Source organism: Oryzias latipes, chromosome 5, assembly GCF_053564925.1.
Source record: "Oryzias latipes strain Hd-rR chromosome 5, Olatipes_Hd-rR_3.1".
NCBI classification, from domain to species: domain Eukaryota; kingdom Metazoa; phylum Chordata; class Actinopteri; order Beloniformes; family Adrianichthyidae; genus Oryzias; species Oryzias latipes.
In genome coordinates, this window is record NC_136241.1 from 10,464,285 (window position 1) to 10,474,934 (window position 10,650).

Here is a 10,650-nt window from a genome sequence, read left to right on the forward strand (position 1 = left end):
GTGTATATTTTTTGCTAAGGGTGTCTTTAATTGATCTGTTGATCAGTTAATGTCCCATATACAGCATTTATAATAACAAAAAAAAAACAACTTTGAAAAACAATCATTTAAAAAAATCAGCATGAGTTATCAGTTGTTTTAAAAAAAGGTGTATGTTACATATCTCCTGTTTAACATGATCTTAGTTTAAATGACCTAATCCTTTGTAGCTTGAAGCTTCACTTAAAAACATTTCCCAAAAATCTACATTTGCCCTCTTAACTGTACCTAGCTGTGGTATTTGGGATCAGTGATCTGTGAAGGCTTTCATTTTTCCTGTCGTGGTTGTGGCTCCTCCTCGGTTTGTGTGGGTGGGACTCCTTCTAGGAAAGTGCAGAATTGCTGTGGCGTGTTGAGGTTGGGTTTTCTCAACAGCAAAAAACACTTTGGGAGGTAGTAAGCCAACACTAGTGCTGAGATGCCGACCAGGGTGAAAGAAACATGAGCGATCGATCTCTTCTTGTGATCAGTGGACTGAGATGTGGAAAAGCCGGTGTAGAGTGGGATAAAAATCACCCAAGTCACGCAGTAAATCAAGGTGGAGAAGGTGATGTCCCTCGCGAGATTGTATTGATGAAGAGGCTTCACTGCCATGAAGGTGCACATGAAGGACACAAGTGCCATGGAACCATTTAAACCCTGCATAATAGCGAGTTTTTCTGAAGGCACTGGGCATGCCAGGAATGAGTGAAGGAAGTTTATGGTCATGTTGTTCTTGTATTCAGACAGAGAGGGTACATCCTGAACAAACCAGCCACAGAGGCCAGCCTGCACCAGGCAGCAGATCAGCACAAACACCCAGCTGCCTGGGCCTCTCAGTGTGCGCAGGTGAGGAGCGACGCTCTTCGGAAACTCGGTCACAAGAAGCAGCTGTGTGAACATAGAAAAAGTTTGCAGCTTAAAATACATAAGGAAAATATTATTTCTATGCATTTCTGCATTGCACTTTCTGATCATCAAAGCCAAAACCTTTTTAAACAAAATTGCATTTAACAAACAGCAGTCAATTACAGATAAATGTAAATAAAGTTAAAATAGTCTAAGCCCTGGACATGACATTCAAAAAATATTAAGTAAAGAAATTTCCTCCAATTAAGATTTGTGTGAAGATAATTAGCATTTTATAGGCACAAATTACTATCTTGAGCACACAAAGTATCCTTTTCTGCACATAAGGCATTTTCTGCGCACAAATTAGAATTTTCTGGCCAGAAATTAGTATTTTTTGGGCTCATATTAGTATTTTGTGCACACAATGAGAATTTTTTTGGGCACAAATTAGTATTTTGTGTGCATAGATTAGTTTTTAATGGCTACAAATGAGCATTTTGTCAGCATGCTGTGTGAGCACAATTTAGCATTGTCTTAGCATTTTGTGGCCGCAAATTAGAATTTTGTGGGAACAAAAAAGCATTTTATGTCCACAAACTAGTATTTTCAATTCCAAATTTGTTGCCACATATTAGGATTTTGTGTGCGCAAAAATCTTAATTTGTGCCTACAAAATGCTAACTTTGTGACCACAAATACTAACGAAATGGTAATTTGTGGCGATGAAATAGTTATTGTTTTTTTAAACCAAATTGCACTTAATGAACAGCAGTAATTTGCAAGTAAATATGAAAAATAAATTTAACTAAAATTGAGATGTTGTCATGCCTAAACTGTAATTATAAAGGTTAAAAAAGGGTAAAATTTAGTCAACTTTTTATTAATCGATAGAAAGCATAAAGTAACTTAAAATAAAATTGGTGGGAATGTTGGGAGTTTTTCCTTTTCTTCATTACATTTTCTGAGTGATTAGAACAACAAATGATTATAGTTTCTTTCTCTTTCGGCTTTTCCCATCAGGGGTCGCCACACCGAATCATTGTTTTCCACCTCACTCTATCATGGACATCTTCTACCCTAACATTAGCCAACTTCATGTCCTCTGTTAAGACATCCATGTATCTCCTCTTTGGCCGTCCTCTTGCCCTCCTGCCAGGCAGCTCCATCTCCAACATCCTTCTACCAATATATCCACTATCCCTCCTCTGAACATGTCCAAACCATCTCAGTCTGGCTTCTCTGACTTTGTCGCTAACACAGGCAACATGAGCCGTCCCTCTGATGTACTCGTTCCTTATCCTGTCTAACCTGGTCACTCCTAAGGAGAACCTCAACATCTTCATCTCCGCTACCTCCATCTCAGCCTCTTGTCTCTGTCTCACTGCTACCGTCTCTAACCCATAGAGCAGAGCTGGTCTCACCACTGTCTTGTACACCTTTCCTTTGAGTCTTGCTGGCACTCTTCTGTCACACATCACTCCTGACACTTTCCTCCACCCGCTCCAACCTGCCTGCACTCGCCTCTTCACCTCTTTTCCACACTCCCCATCACACTGAACTGTTGACCCCAAGTACTTAAACTCCTGCACCTTCTTCACCTCAGCCCCCTGTAACCTAACGCTTCTACCTTGATCCCTCTCGTTCAGACACATGTATTCTGTCTTACTACGACTGACCTTCATACCTCTTCTTTCCAGAGCAAACCTCCACCTCTCTAGCTGTTCCTCCACCTGCTCTCTACTCTCACTGCAAATTACAATGTCATCCGCAAACATCATTGTCCAGGGAGATTCCTGTCTTACCTCGTCTGTCAGCCTGTCCATCAGCATAGCAAACAAAAAAGGACTCAAAGCTGATCCTTGGTGTAGTCCCACCTCCACCTTGAACTCCTCTGTCTGACCTACAGCACATCTCACCACCGTCATACTTCTCTCATACATGTCCTGAACTACGCTGACATACTTCTCTGCCACTCCAGACGACCTCATACAGTACCACAGCTCCTCCCTCGGCACCCTGTCATACGCCTTCTCTAAATCTACGAACACACAATGCAGCTCCTTCTGACCATCTCTGTACTTTTCCATCAACATTCTCAAAGCAAAAATGGCATCAGTGGTGCTCTTACGGGGCATGAAACCATACTGCTGCTCACAGATCTCCACCTTCTTCCTAAGCCTGGCTTCCACTACTCTTTCCCACAGCTTCATTGTGTGGCTCATCCACTTTATTCCTCTATAGTTGCTGCAGTTCTGCGTGTCACCCTTGTTCTTAAAGATCGGAACCAGAACGCTTCTCCTCCATTCCTCAGGCATCTTCTCACTCTCTAAAATCCTATTGAACAAACTCGTTAGAAATTACACTGCTGTCTCTCCTAAGCACTTCCATACCTCCACAGGTACGTCATCAGGACCAACGGCCTTTCCGCTCTTCATCCTTTTCAGAGCCTTCCTAACCTCATCCTTTCCAATCTCTGCTACTTCCTGCTCCACAACAACCACATCTTCCTCCCTTCTTTCCCTGTCATTTTCCACGTTCATTAGCTCCTCAAAATACTCCTTCCATCTTTTCTGTACACTCTCCTGGGTTGTTAGCACCTTTCCATCTCTGTCCTTAATCACCCTTATCTGTTGCACGTCCTTCCCATCTCTGTCTCTCTGTCTGGCTAGCCTGTACAAGTCCTTCTCTCCTTCCTTTGTGTCTAACCTGTCATATAGCTCATCGTAAGCTTTCTGTTTGGCCTTTGCCACCTCTCTCTTCACTCTACGCTGCGCTTCCTTGTACTCCTCTCTACCTTCCTCAGTCCTTTCTACATCCCACTTCCTTTTAGCCAACCTCTTCCTCTGGACGCAGTCCTGTACTTCCTCATTCCACCACCAAGTGTCTTTACCGTCTTTCCTCTTTCCAGATGACACACCTAGCACTTTCCTACCTGTTTCCCTGATAATCTCTGCTGTAGTTTCCCAGTCATCTGGAAGCTCATCCTGACCACCCAGGACCTGTCTCAACTTCTGCCTAAATTCCTCACAAGTTTCTTCATTCTGTAGCTTCCACCACTTGGTCTTCTTTTCTGTTTTCCCTCTCTTCTTCTTCCTGACCTCCAGAGTCATCTTACACACCACCATGCGGTGCTGTCTGGCTACACTCTCTCCTACCACCACTTTGCAGTCACTAACCTCTCTCAAATGACCTCGTCTACATAGGATGTAGTCCACCTGAGTACTCCTACCTCCACTTCTGTATGTCACTCTATGTTCCTCTCTCTTCTGGAAGTAAGTGTTGACTACAGCCATTTCCATCCTCTGCGCAAAGTCCACCACCATCTGTCCCTCCAGATTCCTTTCCTTCACACCAAACCTGCCCATCACCTCCTCATCACCTCTGTTGCCCTCACCAACAGGCCCATTAAAGTCTGCTCCAATAACAACTCTTTCTCCTCTGGGGATACTCTCTATGACCTCATCCAACTCACTCCAGAATCTCTCCTTCACTTCTAACTCACAGCCAACCTGTGGCGCATACCCACTGACTACATTCACCATCACCCCTTCAATTTCTAACTTTAGGCTCATCATCCTGTCTGAGACTCTTTTCACCTCTAGAACACTGTTTACAAACTCCCCCTTCAGAATCACTCCTACCCCGTTTCTCTTCCTATCGACACCATGATAGAACAGTTTGTATCCTCCTCCAATACTACGTGCCTTGCTGCCCTTCCACCTTGTCTCCTGCACACACAGTACATCTACTTTCCTTTTCTCCATCATGTCTGCCAGCTCTCTGCCTTTCCCTGTCATTGTGCCAACGTTAAGAGTCCCTATTCTCAAACCTATGTTCCTGCCTTTTCCCTTCTCTCTCTGGCCAAGGACCCTTCTGCCTCCCCTCTTTCTTCGACCAACAGTAGTCAAATTTCCACCGACACCCTGTAGGTTAACAGCATCGGTGGTGGTCGTTGTTAACCCGGGCCTCGACCAATCCGGTATGTCTAAAGTGTTTTGGATGATTCGCATGGTTATTTTGGCAATTTTTACGCCGGATGCCCTTCCTGACGCAACCCTCTCTATTTATCCGGGCTTGGGACCGGCACAGAGGCAACTGGCTTGCAACCCCTGTGGCTAGATTAGCAAATGATTATAGTTTATTTCTTAAATATTTCATATAAATTACATTTCAGTTAAAAGAAAAATGAAGCTTCTTATAGTTTAAGGTTTTGGCCCACTTAATTCAATAAAGTATCAATCAAAAAAACAAAAAACAAAAAACAAAAAAAAACAAAACAATTAATCTAAATTTGGAGCGAGGATGTATATTTTGTTCATTTTTTTTTTCTGGTTCAGTTTGAACTGTTTTCAGAAATCAAGACTAAACCACAATCCAGTCACCGATAAACAAAGATTAAAACTCTAAATCCTGAAGATTATGGCCTAGCCAAGCGAACACGACCTTGTTCCTCCTCACCTGCAGCGAAACAGCCAGGATGACGGAGAGAGCCACAGTTTGAAATATGGAGATGAGAGGAAGTTGTATGTGACACACAACATCTCCAGGCTGCCCAAAGAAGAGCAGGAGGCTTAAACAGGCTCCCATCAGACTGAGCAGAGTAGCAAAAGTCAGAGCGCCCCCCGAAGCCAACACCACCGGTGTCCCTCGATGCATCAGGAACAGGACAAACACGGACCCCTGGCAGATGAGCAGGATAACCCCTGCCACAATCAAGTACAGGGACACAGGTGCGCCCCACTCCAAAACATCAAAACTAGGGGCAATGCAACTGTTGCTGCGTATCGAAGACCACTGGCGGTCAGGACACGTGGTGCACTGGAGGTCGTCTAAAGCCAGAAAAAAATGAATATTCAATCTGTCCAAAAAAACATGTATTAAATCACATTTCATGGCTTTAGCCGTATTGCCTTCATCGGGAAAGTACACTGTTAACGGCCACAGGTAAGTGGTTAAATCTGTGGGATAAATTTAAAGGCAGAACCTGCAGCTTGCTGACTGGAAGCAGAGATAAAAGCTGGTAAGCCTCTGCCTGAAAGACAACCAAACTTCCAAACAAATTCAATTCTGGGTTTTCAAGAATAGCTTTTTGTGGAATTATTTTTTTAGCACTATGCATAACCTCTGAGAATTTTTGCTCGTTGGCTGATAAAAACATATGCTAATGGACTATTGGAAGTGACTGCCACATATTCACACATTTTGCCTTTTTTTTGTTGTTGGTGTTATTAACATGTTCTTATAGCATTTTTGTTCTAATGATGGAGGACATATATAGAGAAAATTAAGATTAAAGCTGCATTTCTGAGCATTTCTCTATTAAAATCTGCTAAAACTGTCCAAGAAAACGACACAGTTTTTTTTTATCTTGGCAAAAAACGACATAATTATAATTAAAAGAACACTAGGTGCACTTAAACAGTAGATCAAAAGATGATTGGAGTGGGTCTTTAAATATTTTTTCCATGCCCAAATCCTACGGGCTGAAAAGCGTTGTTCCTGTAAATGCAGACCACATTACCTTGATTAGCCTGGTAAGTGCCCTCTAAACAGTCGATGCAGTCAAAGCAGCAGGAATGGAACCCTTTCACTCGACGCACCTGACCTATTTGGCAATTTTTTGAACAAGTGGACTCAGGTTTCTGTGAAAAATGGTTTAGAAAAGTAGCTTTTTAAAATCCTGTACTGAAATTTACCAAAATGTGTCATTAAAGTCTCTTTTAGAACAAATAAAACGAAATTACCTCACTGTTGTTGGTGTACCATTTGAAAAGTGATTCATTAATAGACAGATTTGCAGATCGATAGCTTCCAACAGATGGATAAAGATGGGTGTTCCTCTCCCAACTCCTTTGAATCACACTGTAGCCAATATTTGGGTTACCGTTTTGATCAAACTTTAAACTGGTGTTACTTATGTTCACTGAGAATTCCTTTAAGACTTCTAACAGCTGGAAAACAAGGTTTGATTGAAACGTTGGTCTCAGCATGATCACATGATAATCAAATAACTGACAGTCAGAATCTGCACACGCATACAAGCTAAACAAAAACAAAAAAAACTCGAGTACCTTCCAGGGATACAGCCGTGTGCTTGAACTCCACTTACAAGCAGCTGAATTGCACTCCAGTAATTTATGCAGTGCGTGTGCTACAGTGTAAACGGCAGCATACACGCTAAACGCTGTTCTCTGCACGGACTCCTCTTTCACCAGGCTGACATTTGCAGGCGACAGGCTCCAGCACTCTGGGCAGGGGTTGTAGGGGTCCTCAGGCTTCTCTGTTGGAGATGCCTCGTGGATTTTTTTAAACAGAACCTCAGTGAAAGGATACAACAGTTCTAGGGTCTCTGTCTCATCGATAAATCCAATGACTGTCCCAATCCTTTCAATGTTGGGGAGGGAATAAACTTTATCACTTATGGCCCAGCTTGAACTGGCAATCCAAACACCGGTCAAATTTTTCTTGATAACCTGCAACAGAAATGTCAGGACAAGCGTTCACTGTAATACATGCCACACCACAATACAGAAGTTGTTTTCTTGTCTGCGGCTTTCTCACCTCTTCGAAAAATGACACCGCTGGACTCACGAGAGAAAACACCACAACCACTTTGACCTCAGTGGTTTGGATATTGTTAATGATGGTTTGGATCGCTGGTTTTGGATCATCGTAAATTGGAATCAAGCCCTGGTAGGCCACACAAACACCCATGTCCTCTGCTTTTTTGGAGAACTGCTGAACACCTTGTTGTCCATACTCCTCTTCACTCCCCACCACTGCCACCCAGTTCCAATTAAATTTCTTTATCAGCTGCACCATAGCATCCACCTGCCGTATATCACTGGGCACTGTGCGGAAGAATGATGGGTAGACAAGACTGTCACTGAATTTGTCACTGGTGGCCCCAAAGCTAATCTGGAAGGAAACATTGAAAAGTCATTTTACAACATTTGATTCAAAAACAGAAAACATTTTTTCACTTAAATTGATGTAGATTAAAACATTGACTAAAATTGAAACACACCCCTATTGAATTTTCTGCACCATTAAACACAGTTTAATTACTTGCAATTTTAATAAAGTCCACACCTGAGGCATCAGAAAGAATCCCAGAAGTTTTCCGATGACGGTCACCATTTCTGAGGATTGAGGGCCGATTACGGCAACCATGTCTGTCTCATAGTCAGTGTAATTGCACTCTACAGAAAGAGTCCCGTTTGACTTTTCTGTGAGGAAGGAGAGAGCAGGGCGCACAATAACAGCTGAGTGTCTGCACGTGTTGTAGATTTTATAACCCAACTTGACTCCAGGCAGAAGCTGGCTGTTGGCGTTGATTTCCTCCACTGCATATTTCATCACCAGAGCACGGCCCAGGCCGTCTTTATTCAAACTATTTAATAATATAAAGCAAAAAAGGTTAGACACACGCTTGCAACATTTAGTGTAAATAAATAAATTACCTGTCACAAGACACACTGTTGAGTTTGGTCAAGTCATTTGACACCTCATTGGACTGCTCCTTGATGGGAAAAAGCCCTCCGAGCTTTACGTCTCCGGGCATGCTGAAGAGGTCTGTGGAAATGTTGTTGAACCAATTGGGTGAGCTGCAGCCAGGTCTTAACAGCCAGCACACAGCCAGCAGAAGGAAGCACAAAGCCATAACTGCAATCAGCTGAGATATGGAGAGCGAGACTGGAGACCTATAACATATGTGTGAGAGCACCATGAAGTATTCATACATGCAAACCTTTCTGCAATGGCTCCTCCTCTTCTACAATGGTCAAAGGTGTTGCAAAGGTGCTAGTTGTGTTTGTTGTTTTAACATAGTGTATGTTATGTGAGTTTATTCAAAATGACAGAATTTTAACAATACACTTGATGGTAAATGTGCCATTTATTGAGTTTATTATTTCTGTATTTTAGGATTACCTTTCTTCCCCCTGGAGTGTGTTTTTGTAAGTCATGTACCGGCAGGGCTCATATCCCTGGAAAATTTTCCTTGTATTTGTTTGTGGTTTGAACTTCAGAGTAACTACAGATCAGACGACACGATGCAAATTCCAGTCGACCCGCTAAACCTGAGTCTTTCTCACAGCAAAACCTCAAGTGTTATCAAATATCACAGTGACACATCTGTCCTGCTAAAGTTTGCAGATGTAATGGGGTGATGAGTGTTTTTACCTGGTGATACTACATTTGGCTTTAGTAGTCTGTTTTAATCAATGGACACTGCACGCTTTTGCGTTTTTAAAATGTTTTGTACCAACCACTGGGTCGTATTTGCATTATGCTTTGCATGCAGTGTTACCCAATCAGTGAAACATTTCCTCCCAAAATATTTTCATAAACCTACAGTGGGCTTTTCATGAAATCCAAAGCCAAATCCGATTCCTACTCATCTTTACATAAGATATCATGAACTTAGGGGACAACACATCCTTTAAATAATATTTATTCATTTATTTATTTATTTATTTATAGAGAGACAAATGTCACAAAAAAGAATCAAATCATTTAGAAAGTCATTTCTTTGATCACAAACAAGATCACTGGTGTCTAAAGCTGTGGAAAATAGTTGGTATTTAGTTAGTTTTAAAAAAAAAAAAATCAGATTTATTTTTTAATAAGAAAAACAATACTGCATTCTTGTACTCAAACAAATGAGTATAGCTGTTTTTCAAGTCTTTTTTCTTTTGTTTTCAAAAAGTTTCTCATCTCTATCAACACAAAAAAAGTGCAAGTAGGATGCTAAAAAACGAAAAAAGATTTTTAACAAATTCACATGCTTACTTCAATGCCTTGATTTATGTCAAGTCCACGTATTGAACATATATTCTTATTCATCTGTAATGAACATAAAAACTGCAACTTCCTGGTATCTTTTCTTTCTGGACCTTCTCTGTGCATCTCTCCAGGATTTTCTGTGTAGTGTCTTCCATATCATCTATGTGTAGCCTATGATAAGGCTCATCACATACCGGTATACGTTTTTGCAAGTACATATTTGATTGTCTTTTATGTTTTGTCACATTTCTTTTATAGTATTTTTTTAAATGAATAAAATAACTTTTTGTATGTGATTGAATGGACACAGGACTAAATGATGTGCTCAAAAAAGATCTGTTATCTTTCACACACTCAGAGCTTGATCTTATTTTGTAAAGCAAGGATTTCAATACGTAAAAATAGGAAAACAAACAGGAATCAGTGAGGGCCTAGATTTTATCTGAACCCCCTCAGGAAGAAAGTGTAGATCAAAATGAAAGGAAAACTGATTTATCCTCCTACAAAGCCAATAGTTGGGGTTTGTCAGAACAGATCCTCTTTATTCTCACCTTTATTCAGTTAGAACCAGTGCAGGGAGTGGTCTACTGTTGGTTCCACAAGACTGACAGTACTCTGAATCCCAACGAGCTTCTCATTTGATTAAGTAATTCTGGAAAAAGCTGTTTTCGCGAAACAAAATTCTTTTGATCTTCACAGAAAACGTCCGGATTTAAAACCACAACTTGACGGATGATCAAAAAAGCTTTATGTTGTTATAATATGTCTTATGTGCACTATCTTTCAAAGTAAAAAGACTGATCTAAAGTAATTTCAGTAACAGAAAGGGTTTGTTTTTGAACATGAAGTTAGGCATTCTGTTGTTGCCTTATCTTGTTAGTCATCTTGACGTGAGAGGACTGGTGATGAAATGCTGTGTTTTTTGTTGTTTGTTTTTTTTTGTGTGTGTGCAACCCGTCTGCTTGTACTACCTTCTCCACATTCTTCCACCCC

General features: G+C 41.2%; 1 protein-coding gene across 1 annotated transcript; it reads right to left on the reverse strand.

Annotated features, from left to right (window-relative positions):
- Positions 1–306: 306 nt before the first annotated feature.
- tas1r3 (taste receptor, type 1, member 3) lies at positions 307–8,533 on the reverse strand. The gene is made up of 8 exons (NM_001104725.1): positions 8,334–8,533; positions 7,963–8,263; positions 7,432–7,788; positions 6,942–7,343; positions 6,615–6,821; positions 6,392–6,512; positions 5,329–5,699; positions 307–909 (listed from the first exon to the last, which is right to left on the reverse strand). The coding sequence occupies exons 1-8, from the start codon at positions 8,531–8,533 to the stop codon at positions 307–309; spliced, it is 2,562 nt and encodes an 853-aa protein (NP_001098195.1).
- Positions 8,534–10,650: the final 2,117 nt, after the last annotated feature.

Bases quoted from the DNA above. Each gene is read 5' to 3' on its own strand.
- tas1r3 (NM_001104725.1), bottom strand. From the start codon at position 8,533: ATGGCTTTGTGCTTCCTTCTGCTGGCTGTGTGCTGGCTGTTAAGACCT. The intron at 6,822-6,941 runs GTACTCGAGTTT...CTTGTTTTCCAG, and splicing joins CACGGCTGTATCCCTGGAAG to CTGTTAGAAGTCTTAAAGGA. The intron at 5,700-6,391 runs GTAATGTGGTCT...TTCTGGCTTTAG, and splicing joins CACTTACCAGGCTAATCAAG to ACGACCTCCAGTGCACCACG.